The 24,989-nt window shown below is 54.5% G+C and overlaps 1 protein-coding gene across 3 annotated transcripts in view; it reads left to right on the forward strand.

The window, feature by feature from the left end:
* CCDC102A (coiled-coil domain containing 102A) overlaps nt 1-23,231 on the forward strand; it is a 48,833-nt gene extending 25,602 nt beyond the window's left edge. For 2 of the 3 annotated variants that reach the window (XM_073307414.1, XM_073307415.1), the window contains exons 3-9: nt 956-1,173; nt 2,306-2,414; nt 3,094-3,210; nt 7,572-7,781; nt 9,599-9,769; nt 11,874-11,977; nt 21,812-23,231. In XM_073307414.1, the coding sequence (XP_073163515.1) occupies nt 956-1,173; nt 2,306-2,414; nt 3,094-3,210; nt 7,572-7,781; nt 9,599-9,769; nt 11,874-11,977; nt 21,812-21,938 (1,056 nt within the window). In that variant the 3' untranslated portion in view covers nt 21,939-23,231. The remainder of the gene's footprint in view (nt 1-955; nt 1,174-2,305; nt 2,415-3,093; nt 3,211-7,571; nt 7,782-9,598; nt 9,770-11,873; nt 11,978-21,811) is intronic. The other variant, XM_073307416.1, reaches the window with a different exon arrangement.
* The last annotated feature ends 1,758 nt before the right edge of the window (nt 23,232-24,989 follow it).

A 24,989-nucleotide genomic window follows, 5' to 3' on the forward strand; every position in this document is an offset into this window, starting at 1 on the left:
GGGACAGCTTTGTGCGTAGACCAGGCCTTTGCCCCTTAGCTGAAGGCTACATGCGTGCCACGTCTGAAGTATTCGTTCCAAACCTTGCGGGTTACCCGAGCACAGAAAATGCTTCTGAGATGTTTCTTGATTGCTGAAGAACTCTCGTGTTTCATGGTCAGATACTTTAAAAACTGTTTTTTTAACCTTTCTAAGAAGAAAAGAAGTCCATCTCTTGGCAGGGGAAGCATGACAAAATGTCAGCCCAAAAGATTTGGGGGGAGGTGGGGGGGAAAGGGTTATAGGCCACTACGTATAGCAGGCAAGGATGAAAGTGTTTCCTCGTGGTGTGGCCCAGTTGCTGGAGTGTAGGAGCAGGAACTCCTGAGTGCTGACCCCCTCCTTGGACACTTGACTCCCTCACTGGCCTTGGGTAAGTCCCAGAGGTGACATCTGTGGACCCCAGCTATAAACCAGGGATGGGACTTACCTGGCCCGGGTGGTTGGGAGGATTCATGCGATCACTGGTGCTTTGAAGAAATGGAGCCAGATCCTCAGCTGGTGTAAACTGATGTCGCTCAACTGACTTCAGTGGAGCCGCCCCCATTTCCACCTGCTGAGGATCTGGCCCCCAAAGCACTATTTATATCCCTGGTATTAGCACAGCCCACATGTCCCCCTGCAGCCTGGTGCCCATATTCCTTTGGCCTTGGGTTTCCTACACTGCGGGAGGCATTGACCCAGTTGAGCAAGGACCTTGGTGGGCCAATTCTTTCAGAAAAGGGGCTTGCCAGGGCCAGACGGGTAGGAGCTGGGCTAAGGTGGCCCGAGGAGACAGACTATTGGGGAGGTGGGAAGGAAGTGCCTGGGTGGCTGTGTCTATCGCAGGATCTATCCTGGATGTTTGAAAACCCGAACGACTCGGGAGCGTGGTCGTGCTGTTGACGATCCTCCTTCTCCCTCCGCATCGTTCCAGGAGTTCGAGCTGATGGAAAACCTCCTGAAGAGCAAACAGGACGGGCCCGAGTGCTGGGACCAGCGGAGCTCAGTCAGCATCCGGACGTCCTTCACCCGCCCGGAGAGGAACCGGCTGCTCTGGGAGGACATGAGCGTCATTGAGGAAGATGCCACCAAAGTGACTGCACTGAAGCTGAGGCTGGATGAGTCCCAGAAAGTGTTGCTCAAGGAGCGGGAGTGAGTGCTCCTCTTACATCACTTCCTGCCCGCTCACCCAGGGCAGGCCGGGGGGGCTCATATTTAGCCTTGGCAGCTAAGCACTGGACTTGGAACCTGCCTCAGGTTCCCTACAGTTTGTGAACCTCTTGAGAGGATCTGAGTCCAGCTTCAAACCATCCCCACGTGGCCCGGCTGCCCAGTCCATGGTCTCAGCCTGAGATCAGGGGACGCTTGGTGCTTTCCAGAGTCTTGCTTTGAACTGGGGCAGCCATTTGCACCCAAAACGCAAAGGGTGTGAATCCACATGGATCAACCCAAAGGGCAGGTTTGTGCAAACCAAACCCAGCATCGAAGCAGGCGTCTGGGAAAAATATTAACCCCGTCACCTGGACTGCAGTGCACTCAGTATGAGAGCGGTGGAAGCTCCCTAAAAGTGGGGCGGTCACCAGCGCCAGAACCGTGGCCCTGCCTGTCACCCTTTCTCCCCAAGGTCCCGCCCCCGCGCCACCCCTTCCCTTCACCCGAGGTCCCACCACTGCACCGTCCCTTCCCTTCTCTTCTCCCCGAGGTCCCACCCACGCACCGTCCCTTCCCTTCCCCATGAGGCCCCACCCCTGTGTCATCTCTTCCCCCGAAGCCTTGCTCCCGCCCCACCTCTTCCCTCCAAGACTCTGTCCCCTGCTCTCTCCTCTCTGCGTAAACACCCCTCCCCTCCCCGGTCACTCGTCCTCATGGCCCTCCCACCTGTCCGATGCCCCAGCTCAGTTTCAGAACACAGGTCCTCAGCTGCTCTCAAGCCACCTAGCTCCACTGAAATCAATGGAGTTTGGCTGACTTATGCCAGCTGAGGATCTTACCTGAATGCTTTAAGAGCCAAAGGATTTCTCCAGCACTCAGCCCATGTAGCTGAAAGCTTTCTGGGGCCTGTGGGAGAAAATGGTCTCTCCCCCCCAAGTCACTGAGCAGCAGTGGAATCACCCTGTGGTGGCAAGTGCAGCCTTTCGTGGCCACCAGAGGCCAGAGCTGTGGTTTTAAGGTGTCCTCCAAAAGATGCCTCCCCTCCCCTCCAGGAATGGACTGGACACTCCCGCGGCTGGAGCCTGTCCTTGCCTCAGCCCTGCTAGAGCCCGCTCCCTGTTGTCTCTTCCAGGGACAAGCTGTCGCTCAGCAAGAACATCGAGAAGCTGGAGGGCGAGCTCAGCCAGTGGAAGATCAAGTACGAGGAGCTGAACAAAAACAAGCAGGAAGTGCTGAAGCAGGTGGGCGAGCTCGGCTCTGTGACCCTGGAGAGGAGCGGGGGGCCCCTTACGCCCCGAAGGGCGCTCGTGTGTAGCGATCGCGCACAGGCCCGCCCCGTCGACACGGCCGAAAACTCAGCCCGGGCTGCGAGGTGGTGGGGGGCTGTTTCCATCACACCCTTCATTCCGTCTTGCGTGCCCTGCGACCGTTAGTACTTGATATCCACTAGGGGGAGCCCCTGCTCCAGGAAAACCTCCTCGTGCTGCAAGGATGCTCTGCCCTAGTGAATTCTCACCATCAATCTGGCCAGGCATGTAGCCGGCCATGCCCATAGTATCTGAGCCGCAAGGCACGGGGCGGGACAGACGGGGTTAGTGCAGTGGACGTTCCTGGCTGCCATGTGCAGTGACTCTGAGCCCAGTCTGAGGTGCCAATGACCAGCATACGCTATTTGCGCAAGGCCATGGCAGATGTGTGGGAGAGGGAGGGTTGCCAGCACGGGTTGTCGCATCACAGGTGGGTCCCGTTGAGAAGTGGATTTGAATGCCGTTGGGTACAACTAACCCCTTGCCCCCTTCTGGGTCTAAATCAGTCCCAAGCTGCTTCCTGTTTCCTGCTCTGTGTGAGCCCACCACTTGGTGCCAGCTTGGTTCACAGCCCCGGGGCTGTGGTGACCGCTCTGCGTCTGTCTCCCCACAGCTAAACATCCTGAAGGAGCTCCACCAGGATGAACTAGGGCGGATTTCGGAGGACCTGGAGGACGAGCTGGGGGCTCGCTCAAGCATGGACAAGAAGCTGGCGGAGCTGCGCACGGAGGTGAGAGCGAGCGGGGTGTGCGGGAGGAATGCAGCCTCTCCCAGATATGGCTGAGATTTTCAAAGCTTCCGGAAGATCTCTGGAAGCCCAGTTTGCAGGAAGATGAATGAGAATTGGGCATTGTGACGGGGTACCCGTGGCTCCCGTCTTCTTGGCTCTGCACAGAGCGCTCTGAGATCTTTCCTCATGCAGATACCACTGTGTCGTCTGTTTACACCAGGGGTGGCCAGTCTGTGGTTCCGAAGCCACATGCGGCTCCTCAGTGGTTAAGATGCGGCTCCTTGGATAGGCACCAGCTCCAGGGTGCTCACTGCTCAACCCCTAGCTCTGCCCCAGGCCCAGCCCCACTCCTTCCCCCAAGGCCCCCGCCCCTTCCCCTGAGTCTGCTGCGCCCTTGCTCCTCTTCCTACCCCTCCCCATCCCCGCGAGCCTCCTCCACACCACAAAACAGCTGATTGCAGTGGGCAGGAGGGTTAGGGCTGATCAGCGGCGCTGCTGGCAGGTGGGAGACACTGGGGGTGGGGGTAGCTGCTGGGGGGCTGCTGATGTATTACTGTGGCTCTTTGGCAATGTACATTGGTAAATTCTGGCTCCTTCTCAGGCTCCGGTTGGCCACCCCTGATTTACAGGGTCACACTCCACCACCTTGTACACACTAGTGCTGTCACAGTGTTATCTGGCTTTATTACCCCTTCTGAAAAGGTGTCTCTTCCCAGAGAACTCCCTTTTTTCAGGCCCTCCTAGCCATTCCCTCTCTTGTGCTTCTCCCCACTTGCACTTTCCTCCTGTGCTCTTTTTATCCAGTCTCCTTGTTAAGGGGCTAATTAGCTCACTAGCTACCTAGCCGCAATTTGATCTGGTAATCAGGAACTCCTCTCCTTAATCTTTCCCTCCCGAAATCCTCATTGGTTAAACAGAGGCATGAGTGCTGGTTCAGTTGCTGATTCCCAGCACTTTGTCACAGGCAGCCACATCCCTTAGGCGGCTGTGACGGGTTCCCCCCCTGGGTGCCACCTGGAAATGGGGTACCACTGAGCCCCCCCGACCCACCAGCCTGGGCTCCCTATACACTGTACTGCGGTGGCAAACCTGCCAAGCCCTTTCCCAGGCTTCAGACTGCACTTTACCAGCACACATGCAGGTAGGAACACATCAGTTGCAGCCACACACACAGATGCTGAGATCCGCTCTGTATGGGAAGGCTCAGCTAAAGAACTGCCCAGTTACCCAAGTGCACACCCCCCTTTGAAAGGTAAACCCAAAATTATACTGTCTTGTGCTGCAGAGAGAACTGGACAGCGCAAGCTCATGAAATTCACCCCCTCAGTGTGGAGAGGGATATACACAGCTTTCTGCCCCAAGTTATGATTTCCACACACTGGTTTTAGACAAAATAAAAACAAATTTATTAACTATAAAAGATCAGTGTTAAGTGATTATAAGGGATAGCAAACAGATCAAAGCAGATTACCTAGCAAATAAAACAAAAACACAATCTAAGATTGACATACTCAAGAAATTGAATATGAATAGCAAATTCTCACCCTAATTGTTCATTTAGGCAGTTTGCAGAGATTCTTGAGGGCAAGCTTCACTTGCTTGCTCTTAAAACCCCAGGTATTCCTTTCACAGGCTAGAATTCCCTCTAGCCTGGGTTCAGCACTTCTCCCCCAGTTCAGTCCTTGTTTCTCAGGTTTTTCCAGCAGTCATCTTGGACAGGGAGTCAGTGAAGGAGAACAACAATGATGTCACTCCCCTGCCTAAAATACCTTTTGCATATGGCGGGAATCCTTTGTCTCTACTTTAGTTCCCATGCCTTTCAGTGGAAATTCTATGATGGAGTCCAGTACCAGGTCACATGTCTCTGTAGGGCCGTAGCAGCCATGAGTCAGAGGCTGTTTGGAGCATCCTCGGGAAGGCTCCCCAGGAAGGTTTCCTGGTGGGAGATTAGCATCTTCTAAGACCTATTGTTCTCCCTAATCATAGGTGCCAACTCCTTGGGTGCTCCGGGGCTGGAGCACCCACAGGGAAATATTAGTGGGAGCTCTGCACCCACTGGCAGCCAAGCTCCTCGCCCCGCTCCGCCCCACCTCACATCACCTCCTCCTCCCCTGAGCGTGCCGTGTCCCCGCTCCTGCCAGAGCTTGCCGCTGCCAAACAGCTGTGGCAAGCTCTAGGAGGGAGTGGGGAGGAGTGGGAACGTGGCGCGCACAGGGGAGGAGGCGGGGAAGAGGCGGGGGGCGGGGCGGGGATTTGGGGAAGGAGTCGGAATAGGGGCAGGGAGGGGGTGGAGTTGGGGCGGGGACTTTGAGGAAGGGGTTGGAATGGGGGCGGAGGGGGCGGGGCAGGAGTGGAGTCAGGGCAGGGCCGGGGGCAGACAGGGGTCGAGCACCCACCAGCCCCAGTAGAAGCTGGCACCTATGTCCCTAATGGCCCTTCCCAGCCAGCCATCTAGACTGATTGCATTCTGCCTAGTGGGTGTTCCCCAGGTGTAAACACATTTGTAATAGATGCAGAGACAATATTCCTAACTTCAGATGCCAGAACGATACATGCATACAAACTGGATAACCATATTCAGCAAATCATAACCTTTTCAATGACCTTTCACATGCCTTATCTCTCATAAAATACATCATCGTTCTGCCATTTTTTACATTGTTTGGCTGCTCAATTGACCAATTATTTTGGGACCAGTCAAATGCCCAAATACTTATACAGCCCTCCACTGTCTGAGCACCCCAAGGCATTTAATATAGGGCCGGGCTCTTACCCCATTGTACAGACAGACTAAGAGACGCAAGAAGTCTATGGCAGAGCAGGGTCTTGAACTTGGATCACCTGAGTGCCCGCTTGGTGCCCAGCCACTGGGACATCCTTTCTTTCTGCTTTGGGTCTCTTCCTACCAATCATTTTTAGAGCCTCCTATATGTGTCGGGCAGTAGCAGATCAGTGCCAGTTATTAGAATCTCAGGATTGGAAGGGACCTCACGAGGTCATCTAGTCCAACCCCCTGTTCAAAGCAGGACCAATCCCCAATTTTTGCCCCGGATCCCTAAATGGCCCCCTCAAGGATTGCACTCACAACCCTGGGTTTAGCAGGCTAATGCTCAAACCCCTGAGGTATCCCTCCCCCCAGGTCCCCACCCCAACGGCTGCATGATGTAAAGGCACCAATGAACACCAACAGGACGAGACAAGGGCAAGCTGCTCAGAGCAGGATCTCTCCAGTGGGGTTTGAATGCTTTGATAGTTTCTTGGAAGAGACAGGGCGTGCTTGGCGTATGGCAGAAAGGATTCCAGGCATTTGAGGAGTGTGGAGAAAGGCACAGAGCTGAGGGAGGGAGACACATAGTGCAGTGAGGTGCGAAGCTTGGCTGAATTTACGGAACAAAAGGAGCTGATCCCCACCCTAGTCTGCACATCACAAAGCCACCACTGAATAGATTAGTTGGCCGTATCTTCCTGAAAGAGGCAGAGCACTGGGCCAGCAGGAGGCGCTGCAGGTCAAGACTGAGATGCATTGGCAACCCCATGGGGGTTGGTGTAGCCAGGACTCAGGTGCTGGCAGAGTAATGTGCGGGCCCAAGGCTGGAACAGTAGGGGGAGCTGCAGGTCAGGACTGGATCCATCAGCAGAGCTGCGTTGGAGCCACCAGGCTGGGCTAGCAGAGAGGGCTGTGGGTCAGCATGGAGGGGCTTTGGTAGAGCTGGGTGCAGAGGCTTAGACCCGCAGTGATTGAGGCAAGTCAGGAGTGAGGACCCCTGGTGGAGCTGTATGGAGGGGCCCGGCACTGGGAGAAAGGGGGCTTTGCTTTGGTGTTGGTTCTGATTGGGACTGCCCTGTGTGCTGCGGCGTAGCAGGGTGGAGACGAGGAGCTTCATCCGTGTCAGTGTCCAAACTGAGATGTCTTGAGTCCCGTCCACCCTTTGGGTACTGACACCAGTACCCAGGGGACCAGCAGCCGGCTGGGTCTACTCACTCTCGCCCATACACCCAGTTCAATGGGGAACCCCTGGTGAGTTTCCCCGAGGCCAGCTCTGACTGGAGTTGTGCTACTCCATGCGGGATGTTACGTTAACCACTGACTAAGAGGTGTGGGCATATCTCCCTCTACCGGCTGGCCCACAGAGAAAAGAGTCTACTACTGCCACCAGCCAAGGGAATCAGGCCTCTGCCACTTCAGCTAAGGAGTGCATTGCAGACCCTGGATTCTAGCCTTGCTGATGAGCCGTGGTGGCATGGGGGACATCACCCTCAGACAGGGGATAGCTGTGGGCTCCCCACGATGCCCTTTGGTACCTGACACACGGCAATCGCCTGGTTTGACATGGTGTGTGTGTCCCCACCCCATCACCCAGATGGAGCGGCTGCAAGCGGAGAACGCGGCGGAGTGGGGGAAGCGCGAGCGTCTGGAGACAGAGAAGCTTAACCTGGAGCGGGAGAACAAGAAGCTGCGGGCGCAGATTGAGGACCTGGAGGAGGTGCTAGCCCGGAAGCGCCGGCAGACGGCCAGCGCGCTGGACACTGACCTCAAAACCATCCAGGCCGAGCTCTTTGAGAAGAACAAGGTGAGGCTGATGGGCAGAGCGTCAGTAACAGTGGGGGCCCAGCAAGCAACCGCGGTGGGAAAGCCTTGGAGGGAAATTCCTGCCTCGGGAAACCCCATTGATCAGGGATGAATTGGGCTCTTTGATATTCGAGAGCATCTGGGGCCAGGAATGCTCCCAGTCACACCCCAGTTGGCTCTAGGCTGCTGGCCATTAAAACCCGTCTCCATGCTCCATCCCAACCTCCGTGTCCTCCTTAGAGACCTCAGGGCAGGGTGCCCAGGTTCTAGGTCAAGCTCAGGAGGCCAGACGGTGTTTGTGGGCTTCTCCGCTTCTTTGGGATCTCACCAAGAGGACAACGGGGAGAGGTGGGAAGGGGATCAGAGGAACCTAGCCACCTGCATCCAGTGAGAGACACCGTGACACCTCCGGTCGTTGCCCAGAGTCAGGCTAGGTGTAGACACAGTGATCATGGGGGGTTTCTGGGCATTGCTTTACGTGCGTCTTGGGCTTGGGCACCCAGTGTCATTGCTGGGGGAGGGAGGAAAGGAGGCTGCTACCTTGGATGTAAAACCTACATGGTTTTAGGGATGGAAGAACTAGATCCAAGTAAATAAAAATCCACCCTGGCTTTTGCTGCTGTGAAGTGTGAGACAGCTCCATTAACCTTTCCCCCATTAGTGGTCAAGGTCCATGTGTTTCTGCATGACCTGGTCCTGGCTGCCTCTGGAGAGGAGCTGCTGAAATACAAGACGATCGAGTCCTGAGGTTTCCAGCCAGAGAGGTTTATAAGCAGCAACTCAGATAAGCTCTGGATGCACCTTTCGGGGTGCATGACTGAAGCAAAATCCCCTGTTGTCTGAGGTTCACCCATCATCGTGTGCCTCCTCACCTGGAGAGTCAGTCATATTTCCAGCCCTGTGGGTGGGCAGATGGGAAAGGAACGAAGGTGGCTTTGTCCAGGTGTAGCTGTGACCCCCACTAGCAATTCCCCTGGAACGACCATTCTCCCAAACCTTTCTGGTGAAGATAAGGGACTGGACATCAGCATTTTCTGGCTTCAGCTGGGTGGAAATCCTGGAGTTTATGTTACGTTGGTATTTGGAGAGCAATTGGGAAATGCAGAGACACGAGGGCTTGTGGGAGGGGAAGTCTCCTGAACATAGGAATCTCAAAAATCAATGTTTGAGTTTGGTTTGAGATGCGGGTGAAGGTTCAGTCTAACCCCTCAGTGACAAGTCTGGCAGTGTAAAACAGTAGTAGGTCGATCACCCGCAGTAGCACCGTTGGGAGCTCTGCTCACTCCTATCTGTACCCTTTACTAGAGAACATTGGGTTTGGGCCTCTTCCAGACAGAGTTTTGGGGTGCCCCTCTCCTCTAGCCATAAAGAAAGCCCTTATATTAATGATTCTCTGCCCCTCTCTAATAACCTCTCTCCCTAGTGCTTGCGACCCGCTGAAACCTGTTCACGCCCCCCAACTTGGAGAGTCCTGGGGTAATACGTTTTTCAGAGGAAGTATGGAGGAGGGGCAGTGGTTCAGGTAGGGGACTGTGACTCAGGACTCCTGGGTTCTATTCCCTGCTGTGTGACCCTGAGTAAGTCACTTCCCCTCTCTCTGCCTCACTTCCCCCATCTGTAAAAGAGGGGAGACGATACTTGACCCTCTAGCAGGGCTGATAGGAGCCTTAAGGCACTAGTGTTGGTTCCGTGCTTTCAGCTCCTTGGCTAAAGAGGCCAGAGCAGGGCGGATTATTAATATACTGGCTGGCTAGCCCACCCTGAATGACCTGTGCCCCAGCCTACCCGTACCCTAACTCCCTCCCACGACCCTTCCAGGAGCTGGCCGACCTGAAGCACATCCACAGCAAGCTGAAGAAGCAGTGCCAGGAGAAGGCGGCCGAGCTGGCGCATGCCAACCGCCGGGTGGAGCAGCACGAGGGGGAGGTGAAGAAGCTGCGTCTGCGGGTGGAGGAGCTGAAGAAGGAGTTGGGCCAGGCTGAGGATGAGGCAAGTCTGGGGCACACACACACACACCCCCCCGGCCCGTCCACTCCCTGGCCTCCAGGACAAGGGGAGGGTTTTTAGCACCCAGCCCAAAATCGGAGGAGGGCAGCCGTTGAAATGTCACCATCGACCAGCGGATGCTGCAGGGGGCTCCTTGCTCTGAGCAGAGGGAAATGGAGCAGTAGCCCAGGTAATATGGCGAGGCCGTTGCTGGCATGCGGCGACTCTGTCGTGGCAACGGCACAAAGGCACTGAGCTGGGACTCAGGAGAGACGTCGTTTCAGAGAGGTTAAGGAAGGACTATCAGACCATCTCCTCAGACCTGTGTCTCACAAGCCATTCAGTTTCACTTAGCTTACCCCTGTGTGGAGCCCAGCAACTTGCGCATGGCTAAAGCATCTCTCCCAGAAAGGCAGCCAGTCTGGAGATGCGGAATCGCCGCTTCCCTGGGGGAGAGCTGGGTTCCTGGGTCACCTTGAGCATGGCACTTAATTTCTTGCATCCCCCGACCAGTGATGGGGATATTGATAGTCGGTCACAGCCCAGAGGGGCTGGGAGGGTAAAATTCATAGAATCCTAGAATATCAGGGTTGGAAGGGACATCAGGAGGTCATCTAGTCCAACCCCCTGCTCAAAGCAGGACCAATCCCCAATTAAATCATCCCAGCCAGGGCTTTGTCAAGCCTGACCTTAAAAACTTCTAAGGAAGGAGATTCTACCACCTCCCTAGGTAATGCATTCCAGTGTTTCACCACCCTCTTAGTGAAAAAGTTTTTCCTAATATCAAACCTAAACCTCTCCCACTACAACTTGAGACCATTACTTCTTGTCCTGTCATCTTCATAAATTTATAATGTCTGCAATGCCACAGTGAGAGGGTTTTATGAAACCACAGGTAGGCAGCCTAACACCTAGCTGTTATCAAGCACTTTTCACGAGTCGTGCTCAAAGCGCTTTACAAGGAAGGTCAGGATCATTATCTCCATTTTACAGATGGGGAAACTGAGGCACGGAGACTTGCCCAACATCACCCAGCAGGCCCGGGCAGACCTGGGGATAGAATCCCAGGTCTCCTGAATCCCAGTCTAGTGCTTTATCCACTAGGCCACACTGCCTCCCACAGAGAGACATATAGATGCCCAACGATCAGAACCTCTCAAACTATCAGCATTTCCTTTTCCCAATGAGAGGAACCCATTCCCATAGCACTGTCACAGCAGCTCCCCTGCAAGTAAGATCAGGGACATCTAAACACACCGCAGGGAGGTCCTGGCCTACTGAAAGGGCAGGCCAAGCACTTAGTCATGTCCCTGGCAACGTTTCAAAGGTGCTAAGATGGAACCAGAAAAGACGATTAAGTATTAATGTGATGGACTGAGTGGCTCAGGAGATAGGCTAACGAGGTAAAGAGCCTTTCCCACCTCTGGTGCCAGCTCATCTCCTGCCTAGGTCGGAAGTGACTGCAAGTTACTATCGGATGGATGATGGCCTTGTGTGAAACAAGTTTGATGGAGCTCAGCCCAGTTCCTAGTGAGTCACTCAGTGTCCATGTCGCTACCTGCCTCTCCTGCTAGCAAGGGTTGGTATAAAGAATGAATTGCCTGCTCACCCCCAGAGCAGTCCCCCATTGTGTATCCATTGCCACTGGCCATACTGGCCTGTTCTGTGAATGAACAGCCAGTGCACCGCAGTGCTGGCCTGGTGCGGCCACTTCTAGGGGTGAGAGGGTAGCTTGGCTTTGCTGCTGACGTGGTATAGGCAAAGTTTGTCACATGGGCCTGTCACCGGCCGCCATCAAAGAGTAATGGCTTTGAGTCTGGGTCAGATTTGAACCAATGATCTAGAGATGGTCTGTGCTCACGGCCAGTCTCGTGTCAGCACCGCCATAACAGTCAGGCGGGAATGGCAGAAAAGACACATATGTTCAGACACCAACCCACAGAATCCAGGAAATGCAGAGCTGCCTCCATCCTGTTCAGTTATGCCCTACATCTGATCCTCTCGTCTCAGATCACTGGGCTGTCCTACAAACCCTGGGGGTGGCAGTGACCGGGGACGATGGGTACTGCACACGGCGAAGACAGCTGTGTTTCTGTTGGCCTTGCAGCTTGATGAAGCCCATAACCAGGCACGGAAACTGCAGAGGTCCCTGGATGAGCAAACAGAACAAAGCGAGAATCTCCAAGTGCAGCTGGAGCACCTGCAATCCAGGTGAGGAGAAGCAGGGCTGGGGAGGACGGAGTCCCTGTTGACAAGACCTGAGGAGGGACAGAGATTGGAACGTGGGAGGACAGGAAGGACAGAAATAAAGATGGGCAAGATGAAGTTGGAAGCTGGGGTGGAAAGACTGAAAGGTGAAGCTGTCAAGCTGACCTGGAGTGGCTCAAGAGCGCGGTTACTAACCTCACGGCAGACTGTTAGGAAGCAGGGCACAAATCCCGAATTAACTGAGTTTTATACTTAGAGTTCACCAACTAATTCTCAAGTGTAAACTCCTCAAGCACTGTAACAGCCGTAACATGGAGTCCGACAGTCCTCGTGGGGGCTCCGATCTGTCTGGCTGCCCAGCTCAGTTTGTCTTTGTGATAGGTGGTCCCTTGCACCAAAAATCACAGTAATATTCAGGTTGATCCCCGTCCCAAAGGGCCAGTCACTTACCCCAAGTTGACTGCACCTTAGATCTCACACCAAAGACAACACTTGTAGCCAATTCTATGATAAACCATCTGAAGATTTATTAACTAGGAGAAGGAAATAAGAGAGTTATTTCCAAGGTTAATGCAAGTAAACACACACACACACACACACAGAGTTCCAATTTTAAGTTTCCAAAAGGACTAGAAGCTTCTATAATAAGCAAGCTCTATATGTCCTTTAGGGCTAACCCAGGCCAAACACAGGGAATCTTTTGCTTATTCTTAGCAATCCCTGCCCTCAGAGTCCAAGCAGCATGAAAGATACAGTTCCTCCTTGTTAGGGCTTTTTGTTCCTTCCCCGGTTTCTGCTTCGAGTTGCAAATTCAGCTGTGGGGAGCAGTTCACTTGCTCATCTCCTCTTCATGGGGTGGAGGTGGGAGGGAATCAACAAAGTCTTTTGTCCTCTGATGTTCCACAAGAGTTGGTCTGATGTTCATGGGCCTCCTTTGTTGGGCAGAAGACATCTCCTGTTGGAAGCTAGTATTTCACACCTGGTAATGCTTCTCTCCGCTGGTGATTTACAGTTACAGAGCAAACACTTAAATATTACTTTCTCACGTGGGCTACAGATGTTATAAGTGAGATTGATACATGAGGCAGTTTACAGGCATTTCATAAAGTCTAATCACTAAACACAGTTTTATAATTCTAATTCCTATTTTCACGATACTAATCCATGGAGGAGCCAGACTGGTTCCCACTGTGTATTTGTCAGTGCTCAGTTGAGACCTAGTGGCCTTGGCATGAGCTGGCACCTGGTTTGCCAGCATCACAAAGGTATGAAGTGGGTGGACGAAGGGAAGTAGCAGAAAGGAAGGAAGGAGAAGAGAGGATGAGCGGGAAGGGAGGATAGGCCAGGGTACTGGCCTATGGTGAGGGAGCAGGAGTTGGGATTCCCAGTGATTAGTCTAAATGGCAGACTCAGGGGTGGTCTACTCACAGACTTGCACCAGTTTAGTTAGGGCTTTGTTTACATACAAATATGCCCCAGGTTAGTTAAACTTCTCTGTGGACACTCTTGTTTCAGTTTAAGAGGGGCTTATTTCGGTTCAGCATAACTCTGTTCCTAATCGATTTAAACCAAACCGAAATAAGAGCATCCACACCGCCTTTTGCACCAGTTTAACTACACTGGAATAAAATCACCCCTCCCATTAAATCGGTGCCACACTGCAGCTAATCAGTAGTAGAAAGGCAGCTACCCTTTCGTAAGGGATGCCACTGAGAAACAGGGTTGGTTTGGGTTTCCTTTCACCCCACCGTCGCTGGCTGTGATCCTGCACCTAGGATAGCAAGTGTGAAAAATCAGGACCACTGATTAAGCAGGACGACTAGTCACCGTACTTGCATTGTCAGAAATCCCAAACTGGGAGGCACTCAGGTTTGCCCAGCTAAACTGTGTTATGCAGAAGGGATGGAGGCTCAGGCGAACAGCTGCCAAGCCAGGGCTTCTGCCTCTTTGTTTTCCATGGTGCTTGGCCGGAGCGTTCATCCCACCTACCTCACGTTCCCCATAGTCACTTAAGGTGGCGTCTAGACCACAGATGGGCACAGACGCTATAACTAAGTGCTGCTAAGGGAGGGTTAATTGGGACTCTGGACAAATCTCCCTGGACTAATGCTGGTCTGAGCCCGTCTGCTGGAAATGGTGGGGGACAAGGAGGAGGATTTTACCGAAGAAGGGCAGGGTGCATAGATGGGGGCGGAATCTGCCCTGAATTATTTATCAAGTGGAGCAGGAGAGAATTCTCCTGCCAGTGATAAATTGCTTTCCAAAGTGGGCTAATCCATTTAGTGTCCCCCCAGGGGATGCCTGTCAGCTCCTGATGGGAGGAGAGGGGAGGGTCATGATGGGAATGCAGGGCCAGTGCCGGTGTGTAGTGACGGATCTGCAAGGGTAGTGCTCTCTCCCTCTCTCTGTCACGTTCATTCAAGAAAGGCCTGGAAGCTAAAACCAGAGGAAGCCTCCCTCAGTCCTGGCAGCTTGGAAAGCCAAGGGCAGCAACACCCACACCTTCCGGCGTCTTCCTGCTGCCCTGGCAGTGTCAGACCACGCGGCTGGGTCTGCAGCTGCACTGTCCTCTGCAGAGACTGTCCCAGGGTTTTACAAATCATTTGACTTCCTATTTTTATACTAGGAACAGGACCCTCCCCACTCTCCCTCTGCTGGGGGACCTTGGCCCAAATCTCTGGAGGACCCCAATAATGATGTCCCATGTGGCTGAGCTTCACCTCTACCTACCCACATCTGAGTGTCCAAGGAGCTCAGGGGCCAGGCAGAAGGGTCCCGCGGGCCGCATGTGGCCTGCAGGCCACAGTTTGCCCACCTCTGCATTAGATGGGTCTGGCGCAGTTCACACAGGCCAGATGACACCTGGTCACAATGTGGATGGGTCTGCACTGTATGTAACCTGGTAGCTGCTAGGTTATAGCTGTGAGCTGGGGAGGGGGAGAAGCACATGCAGGGGAGGGTCCTTGCTCACTTGCTTCAGGATTCCCGTAGCTGCAGAGGTGAAGACACATGAGACGAGTTGGCGAGGTGAAAAGGCATGAACCCTGCAGCTGTATTGAGTAGGGCCAGGCCAGTGAAAGGTGGGGGGAAGGCACATCCCCCTGTGGCTCCCCACTGCCCCCGTGGCTGCATGTGTCCGGCACCATCAGGAGCAGCATTTGACCTGAAGTTGGGGCCAGCAAGGTGGGTGTGACACTTCCACTCGACTCTGGCTGCTGTTCCTCTGCCAAGCCCCTCAGGGTGCTGTAGCAGGTTGAGTCTAACCCCACAGGCTGGGTCATGGAATCCAGACACCAGCACCCTCTCTCTGCTGCCACCGCCAGTGGGCTGAATGCAGGTAGCAGCCGAAGGAAGTGTTAGCCAACACCACCTAGCCCGGGCCCAGGCCTTGTGTGCATAGCCTTGATTCGGCTGCCCCAGGCCTGACCCCTGAGTGTAGGTGAGGCTCCAGTTGTATTCAGTCTGGCTTTGGTTCCCAGCCCCCAGATTCCCTTCTCTGAAAGGCACTAATAAGTCCTCAGCTACCAGTGCCTGGAGTTTGGTACCAGCTTCCCGAAGGGAAAGGATGTCTCTGTTCATCGCTGGAGGAGGTGCTGGGGACGGCCATCCTGTCACAAGGGTTTTCCGAAGCAGGATCCAATTCTCCCCTCCACCAGGCAGGTTTTCTAGGCAAGATCTAGCTCTCCTCTTGGCTTCACAAGAGCCGCCACCTGGGACACCCTGAGCAGACTCTCCATTGTGCTCTTGGGAGCAAGCTCCACTGAATAGCACAAGCCAAGGAGAGAAAAGAGTCTCTTGCATAAACCCCTAGAACTACCCATGTGGTCTACAACTGAATCCACCTGGCTTGTGATCCCATCAGCACCCCCAAGTTCAGCAGGGTCCAAATGGGCTGGGAGACTTCCAAGGAGCACCCTGGTGTGACAGGAAGTAGTGCTGGGGCTTCAGTAGGGGGACGCTCTTCCCTCTGAACCCGGCTGCTGCTGGAGATGCTGTCTTATGGACAACATGTCAAAATGAGGCCTTGCTAATGAGTAGTCGAGAGAGATTCCCGAGCTGCTAGCCCCAGTGTCCTGGCCAAAGTCACTTGGGGGAGTTAGACTTAGCCTAAATTTCCCCTACTGCTTCCATTGGTCCGTTTGCTCCTCGTTTCCTGCCCTGAGCCATTGGGTAGGGTGCTGTGCACTTTTCAGCAGCTGCATCTTTGCACCCAGGAGAGGCAGGGTTGCAGTGGCAGGTCTTGGATTTTAGGCCGCGCAGTGGTTTTGGAGGATGTTGTCTCTAACCCATCACTGGCATTTGGAAGGCACCAGTCAACAGAGGGTTTGGCCTGACGGAAATGCAAGTGATTATGATATAAAGCACATGGGTACTTCCTCCATTGATCCGGCATTCCTGGGATAGACCTGCAGTGCCCGAGGAGGAAGTGTAATGAGCGAGGCTGATCCATGTTCCCTGAGAAGCAATCTTCCCCGTTGCCATAACCTGCAAGGGGTCACTTCTAGGGGTCGAGCGAGTCATTCATTATTTACTTGGTTGTCTCTGTTCTCCTGGAGTACCTCCTCAGTTTGACGCCTGGATGGAACACGGCAGGGACGAGCACTGATACTCATCTACACCTGTCTCTTGGCCCAGGCGTAGGGCCGAGGGCAGGCCATGCTGGGGTCAGGCTAGCTCTTATGGGGAGCTGGCGAATGGGAGACCACAGCAGGTGTGTTGACCAGCCTGTAGTATGAGCTCCATCAGGTGAGCGATCCCTGAAACTGCACTAATTTTCTGCATGGAAAGGCCTATGATTAGTAACAGGAGCGAGACATTGGACGATGGGAATTGCACAGGAGGATGGTAATTCAGTGGAAGTGATGGGCCTGATTCTCACCCATTCTTGCACCATAAAGGGGCCTTCAAAGGGGAATAAACTATTATTTGCACCTACTCTAAGGCCCCTTTACGCAACTTGAGCTATGTAAATGAGGATCGGCCCAGAGGAGGGTTTCACAAATGGCTCCTGTCCTTACACTGGCCCAAATCAGAACCATGGATCCAACGTGTCCCCGGCTTTGGGCTGTTCAGCTCCGGGGTTCGGGCTTGGCCCATGGGGAAGATTGTGCGTTGTTCAGAGCTGGGTTCAGATTTCAAACCCCTCCGAGGCCAGAGGGCTGCGGGGCACCTAGAAAGTCCCTGCTTAGGGCCTGTAGGGAGTGAAGCTTTCAAGCTCTGGAGCCGTGTTGAGCCAGCAGAGGCAGACCTGGGGAGAGGACACGTGTGATGTGAGGGCCTGGGCACGAAGCCAGGAGTCAAGGCGTTTAGCCAACATCAACAGAAATGGCTAGTGCTTTTGGGTGCCTCAGCTATCGGTGCCCAACGTGAGACACGTTAAAGGAGCATGATTTTCAGAAAGCGCCAAGCACCTGCCCTCTGGAAGCCAGACTCCGTTATAGCGGGTCAGGCCCCCAAAATCGCTGGTCCTGGTGGAAAATCGTGGCCTTGGCTCCGCTCTGCTCTTTGAGGCATGACTCTCTGTTCATCTTTCCCCGTCTGAAGAATGAGGATAATTATACTGACCCTGCTGTGCAAATCAGGGTGAGATCTATGGCTGCACTAGGCAATGGAAGTGCTCAGAATTATTATTTTAACCTGATTATAATCTGCCAAGCCTGGGACAGCTGGAAGAACCTTCACTAGCCCGCGACATTAGCTCGCAGCACGGAAGGATGTTCCGGTCTAGAGAGCAACTCTTACTAGACTGGCTTAAAAGGGTCCATCTAGCAGTACCCATCCCATCCTGTGCCCAGCCAGGCAACCAGCTCCCAGGTTCTTGGACCCTTCACCCTCCCTCCATGCAATTTGGAGTCCCCCCAGACTGTGCTGCGGAGAGAGGATTCCACACGAAGGCACAGGAGCACGCAGCAGAAAACAAACCAAGCTCCGGATGAGCAGGGGATCTCGACAGAGAGACAGAGCGTGCTGTGTGTGATATGACTGAAGGGCTGAAAGGGGTGGGGGGACGACACAGGGCCAGAGAAATGCATTGTCCTCTTAAAGATGCTCTGGTTTTATTGCTCTTAAAAAGTTTTTTTTTTTTGGGGGGGGGGGGGGACAGCGGGGGAGGGGAGGTGGGCGGGGGGTACATTCCTCCAGCAATAAAACACTGAAATGGACGCATGACAAATCGATTCTGCACCATCCAAAGTGCCTCTGAGAGGCAGCTTGGCCTTTTTTTAATCTGATTTTATTTTCCTGGGACATCTCCATTAAATCATACAGGAATAATGGAGGCTTCAGCTCTTCCCGCCTCCCCAGCCCCCTCTTTAAATAATTCATGCTTTCCAGTAAAAGGCAGCAAAGTCGTGCTTTTCGCCCGGAGGATGATGGGAGAGCTGCTTCCATCACGTTCTCGGGGCTTGGACTTGGAATTTGACTCATAAATTTAGCTGATGAAGGAGAATGCTCCGGAGAGTGAGTTGATACGAATACAAAGAGATTCCCATTGACAAGGAGAACACGGGCCCAATCCAAAGCCCCCTGATGCCAATGGACAGCCTCCCTTTGACCTCAGTGGGCATTGAAGCCATCTCTGAGGAGCAGTGCTGGGTACAGGCCCCCTTGGTCCTGTCTCCTGGAGAGAGTCACCAGTGAGAGCAGTCATGGGCTTCCCACCCACTGTTCTACTATCCGTCCCTTGCTCTTACCCAGGGCTTTTCATCAGTAGATCTCAAGGCACTTTACAAAGGAGGTCAGGAGCATTATCCCCATTTTACAGATGGGGAAACTGAGGCACGGAGCAGTAATATAATCCTGCTGGCAGAACTGGGATATCATGCAGATCTCCAGCGTCCCAGTCCAGTGCTCTGTCTACTAGGCCATACTGTGGGAGGCCACACAATGAGACTGTGTTCTCCATGTCCAGTCAGCTCTGGGCCTCCCTCCTATCGCTCCAATAACAGACCTCGGCCCTTACCCTCCTCCCCGCTCCAGCTGCCGCACTCCCTCAGTCAAGGGTGTGCTCCATTCTCCCCTGTGGATGCGCTGAGATGGTTCAGAAGGCATCATCGCCCTCTACACGCTTCTCTGAAGCCTCTCCCAGTAGAGCTGATTTATTTCCCTGCTAAAAAACAGCCAGTTTCGGATAAAACCTATTTTTGTCGGGGGAAAACCGGTTCTTGTCGAAATAATTCCAGCACTTTGAACCTCTAGCTTCCTTGGGCCGCCTTGTGGGGAACATTCGACCCCTCCCCTCCCCGCCTTCGATCCCCTGTGCCATCACGGCGGTGACGAAGGGTTGTCTTCACTGCAGAGTTAACCCAGACTCTTACCTGGCGTTGCCCCTAGCCACTCTCCCATTCTCACACAAAACCCTCTCACCTGAGTTTGATGGTGCTTTCAACCCAGACTCACGGGCCCAGCTGGGGATAGAGGCTGGATCCCGGGTTCAACTGTCCCTTGGGCTGGTAACCCACCTGCTCTGCAGTGAGGACACAGGACAAAGCTCTCGAGCGCGGATAGTCCTCTAGTGCCCTCCTACATTCCCCCCACCGTGTGCCCTGAAAGGGAGAGAAGTTCTCCCACAGTTCACTGGGAAAGACTCACAGAGTGGCTCAGCACATTGCAGCATAAAGACCCATGGGATGTGCCCCCAGAAATCCCAGTGCCACACACGGGTGGGTGCAGCACCCGTGAGGATCCAGTAACCCAGGCAGGGTTCTGCAGTGTGGCTGCTGACACTTGGGCTAGCCTAACCCAGGCACCGATCCCCTGGGCTAACTCCGCAGGAAGACATGCCCTAAGTGGCGCTGCCCACGCAGGGATATTTTATTGCCACCCAGGGAGGGGTTAGAAACCTCTTGGGAGACCACGTACTGCTGCCCAGGGCACATTGGAAACTTCTAGGGGGCAGTCCTGGGAGATCCAGTTTGGGATGGGGCTCAGTCGCTGGCTCCCGAGGCTGAGAGGGCATCGGGGGAGGAATGGCAGGGACCACCTGGCCTCACTGCCTGATTTGAAGCAGCTTTCCAGGGCTCGCCCTGACGTCTGACCTGGGGGGGGGGGGGGGGCGGGGAATCCAAGGGATTCCCCTCCTCCAGAAAGTCTCTGTTTTTAATATTAATGGGCCATGTGATGCTGCTGTGATCAGCTCTGCTCAGGCAGCTCAAAGGGGTGTAAAGCACCCAGATCTCCCCAGCCAGGGATTCCCCAGGCCTAGGAGAGCACAGGGGGTGGTGAGTCAATGTATATCACTTCCCCGTCTAGGACCAGGGAGAGGAGACGGCTGCAATCCCCAGCCAGTGGGGGGCGATATGAGTTGCTCTCTATGCTGGGGCTGGAGCCTGCAGAGAACTGGCCCTAGAATCAGCCGAAGCTGGAGGCTGCTGAGAAGTTGACGCACTGTGATTGCGGGGATTGGTTTTGTTTGTTACCAAACAAACAAAAATCTCAGAAAATAGCCAAACTCTGACTGCTCTGGGTGCAACTTTAACTAACACGCAGCGCTGCCAAACCAATGTCAGAACCAAATGCAAAGCCACCCCCAATGAGCCGGAATCGTGGCCTAGAGATGGGCCCTGGGCTTGTGGAATTGGGAGCTGGATCTGAGCTTCCCCTGGGACTGGCAGGGGCTGGGGTCCAGCGATCCAACTCGGGAGCTGCAACGAGACATCCCAGTTGATCAGGGAAGTGCTGGGAGACCCTTTTTCCCAGCAGTGTCAATGCAGGCTCCATTTCGGTCTTAGTTACACCCAGACCTCTGTGCTGCCCAGGCTGGATGATGATAATCAGGTGGAGGCAGGCGGAGGTCATGACAGCTTTGAGCCCTCACTCCCCTCCCCTCTGCCCTCTGATAAATGGCTCCAGACAATAATGTGCTGCTGTTAAGTACCCGGGATCTGAAAAAGGCTTTAAGTGAACTTGGTTGCTTTAATCAAAAGTCCATTAAGTGTTGCTTGGAGCCATTGTGGGAAAGGCTGTTCGGATTTGGCTTTATCAGCAAGTAACACCCACTTAGCGGGGAGAGAAGACAGCTCTGTGTTCTTCTCCCAGGCCCAGCCCTCCCTGGGAATGGCCAGGTTCCAGCTGTTTGTAACAGCTATCTGCAGACCCTGGACCCCCGGGGGTGGATCGCAGGATCAAACTGCAGGCACTGAAATCCAGTGCCAGGTCTTCCCCCAGGGGCTGTGCCTTGGCATCCATTCTGGATGGGCACTGACCTCTAGTGCCAGTGATTCTTCCCAGGTTTCACTCCGTTGCCAGATTCTGGGGCTGCCTGGGGAATCTGGCCAGGAAAGGTGGGGCCGAGAGCGGGTCTGTAGAAGGGTGGCTCTGGCAGGTCTTTGTGGGACTGGGGGAGGTTGGGTCTATAATGAGGGCGAGGCCAAAGGGACTTGCCTGTCCAGTGCCTCTCCCGTCAGCCCCATGTCTGCCCCACACCAACCGCTTGGTGCCTGGCTTTCACCCTGGCCTGGGAGAAACAGCAAAGCGCAGACGAGGTTGCACACAGCAGCACCCACCCTAGAGCGGCAGGGCACAGCCCGCAGCATTTAGATTGTCACATGCTGTTCCCCTGGGGCCCTGCCTTGCACTGGGGCCCCGGCAGGCGTGAGGGGTATGGAGAGGGGAAAATAGAAAGGTCTGGGGGCAGGGGGAGTGGACCCCAATGCCGTGTTGATGGATGTCGTACAAGAGCCTAACCAGACAGAGAGGGAAAGGGGAACGTGTGGCGATAGGTGTATAGAGAGGTCTACATCTGGGGCTAGATAGAGACAGCGCGGCAGGGAGCTCGCGGGCGTCTCTGGGTCCCCCTCTCTGCTATGTTTGCCTTTGCTCTGGTTTTTCTCGGCCCAGGCTCCGCAGACAGCAGAACGCGCCACTCTTTGGGAAGATCCGGAGCTCCCGGTTTGGCCCCGACGACCCTGACGACGGGACCAGTGACCTGGATGAAGACGAAGATCTACAGATCCAGGTTCCTTAGTGCCTGGCGCGCAGGGCCAATGAGACTGTGGCTGGAGGAGACGGAAGTGGCAGGCTGGACGCTTGGGGAGGATAATACTGGCAGGAGCCTGCTCCATGGGCCGCACACGCTCCCTGTCCCAGGCCTCAGCATCGGCAGTCAGACAAGCCAAGAGCCGGCAGAGGATGCGTGCGGATAGAGCCTCTGGCCCTGCTGGCCTGTGTCACCACCAGTCATGGGGGGTGCTAGGGGGAAACCCCGTGGCCAAGGGCCCATCCCAGGGGGCAGGATTGGTTCTACCCCAGTGGGTTTCGTACACACAGGGAGCTAAAGCGCCAAAGAGTGGGATGAAGAGAAATCCCCAGGTGGCTGTTACCAGACGATAACGAGAGGAGGGGGGAGGGGCGAGGGGCCAGGCTGCGGAGCCTGAATTAGCCACCCTGGCAGAACAATGGCATTGGGGCCAATTCTGTATAAATGATGCCAACAGCTGAGGGGTCGTGAAGGCCAGTGCACTGGATGGTACGCAGGGCAGTCGCTGCCCCTTCCGCCCCGCCTCGCCATGCCTGCCCGGAATGCCCTCTGCAATTCCAGCCTCCTGCACACGCCCTGCAGTTGGCCTGCCCAGTCCCTCCCTCCCCAGCTCTCTCCTGGCACATGGCTTTCGCCTGACAGGCCCCATCTCGGATGCCTTCCTCGGTTCCAGCCTAACCTGGGAACAGTTTGCACCTCAGCATCACACATGAATGAACTGAGCCTCGCAACCAATGACCTCCCTTTTACTGATGGGGAAACCGAGGCACAGAGCAGGGCAGTGACTTACCCAGGATCATGGACCTCCAAGGCCTGCACCTCTGGCACTAGGTCTTGCTTCCTCCCCATGTGTCCTGTCCACCAACAGCCCCTCTCCCTCACCCCTGTTTGGTGGGAGGGATAGCTCAGTGGTTTGAGTATTGGCCTGCTAAACCCAGGGTTGAGAGTTCAGTCCTTGAGGGGGCCATTTAGGGATCTGGGGCAAAAATTGGGGATTGGTCCTGCTTTGAGCAGGGGGGGTACACTAGATGGCCTCCTGAGGTCCCTTCTAACCTTGATATTCTATGAACACATGCACCTCACAGCATAACCAGACATTGCAACAATACACCGGAGAGCATCCAAGGCTTAGCTAACCCAGATGAGCCCGGCCCCTGGAGCACTGACAGCAGAAGCCAAGTACACAGGAGCAAACCCTTCTATTTTGTATACGGATTTTATATATATGTATGTATTTGTATATGGTTTATATTATAAACATAGAGCTATGGGCCCAGGCGATCCCTGTGGTTGGTATGGTGCAGTCCTTCCCCCCACACCTAACCCCTTTGGTGTTAATGCTCTGCTCTATTCTGTACTGCGCCCCGTCTGCTGGGGCTGGGCTGGTTGTCCCTGGCCAGTCAATCTGTTGCTGTGCCGGCCGGTGGTGTGGAAACAGAGGCTGGTGGAGACAGGAGATCAGGAAGCAGGTGGCTTCTTGGGCAGGGAACGTTTACAGACCGTCTGACCGCTGGCGGGGGGAGGATTGTAATCACCTGAATTTATGATAAACCCAAGTGTGTGTCTAGAGGTGTTATATGCTGGGATGCCCAGAGGCGAGGCTTGCCTCGGTGGGAAGTATAAACTCCACACTGGGGTTAATGGGTGCCTGAGAGCCCATGGGCATGTCAGGCTCAATTGAGGAGCAGGCCCAGCTGGGGCAGTTTCCATAAGTCAGGGCGGGGGAGTTGGGTGGTCAGGCAGAAGACCAACCCAGCCATAAGCAGAAGAGAGATGAAGCTGCAGGAGCCAGGTTTCACTCCTCTGGTGGCTCCCAGGGAGGGGTGAGGAATTGAGGGACATGGCCCTGTGGGTCAGTGTCCTGACGGGAGGGCAGAGGGCAATGGGAAGAGAGAAGAGGAATGAGAGGAGAGACTGGTATCTCAGAGTCGTAGGAGGGGGAGCAAGGTGGTGGCTTTGTTTGATGCTACTTGCTGAAAAGCCTGGCCCTGAAGTGAGAGGCTGGGTGGGGCAGAAGACCTCTTGGCTTGCTCTTAGTACGGGTGGGATGCTAGAGGGATATGACTGGAGGGCTGAGGGCCCCTCCGCCGTGTCTTGTGGTGGGTGACATCGCTGTTAACAGGCCCTGGTGGGGGCCATGTTGTTTTCCTTTTGGATCACCCCATGAATAAACTACTGCTCTCACCATTCCCATGACACCCAGAGTCTGCAGGGCAGCTGAAAAGGGCCTTGGCTTGGGGCCTAAAACGCTAGTAAAAAAAACCCTAAACAGTAATGGCCTGTGATAACAATTTTATAGGGAGCCTGGGGTTTATTTCCCCCATAACAGAGTGTGATGTAACGGCAAGGAGCTCACTTCCTCCAGAGTCGGCTGCTTCCAGGAATCCCGGGAGGGAATGTTGCACGAGCACCCAGAGCGGGGCAACTCCCAGCTTCTCCCAGCAGGGGGTGCTCTGGGAGTGGGGCAGCAGCTCTGGTTTGGGGGCGCTCCTTAAAACTCTCCCCCCGATTGTTTTCAAAGGGGAAGTTGAAACTGGAGAAAAGACAACTCCAGCTGCCTTTTGCGGGTTGCCCCAGGTTTTCTCCCTCCCCTCCAGGACATGCTAAACCCACTGAATCTGATCCCAGTCCCTCCAGGATTAATCTAGCCCATAATCTTCAAAGCCCCTGCACCACCATCCTGCATTCAGGCAACTCCCCTCCCCAGCCCGGCCCTTCTCAGACACACAGCAGACATAGTCAGAATGAAAGGGTATTTTGCTCCAGACTCATTGGCACCGAAAACAAGATAGCGTCTGTGCAAGCAGGGTAATTACAGCGCTTGGGTCTTCCTGCGGCCCCTGTTTGCAGAGGGCCAGCTCAGCGCTGAGGAATCCCGCTTGTCACCTGGAGATGGGAGAGCAGAGGAAGGGAGGAGAGAGACGCTGTTTAGGGAGAAGGGTGTGAGTGGGTCTGAGGAAGCCAAATTACTCCTAAGGGAAGGGATGGCAGAGTTCAGTCTGAGACTCCATTGCCCTTTTGAAACAATAGGGGAAATCC

This window comes from Lepidochelys kempii, chromosome 12 (genome assembly GCF_965140265.1).
Source record: "Lepidochelys kempii isolate rLepKem1 chromosome 12, rLepKem1.hap2, whole genome shotgun sequence".
Taxonomy (NCBI): domain Eukaryota; kingdom Metazoa; phylum Chordata; order Testudines; family Cheloniidae; genus Lepidochelys; species Lepidochelys kempii.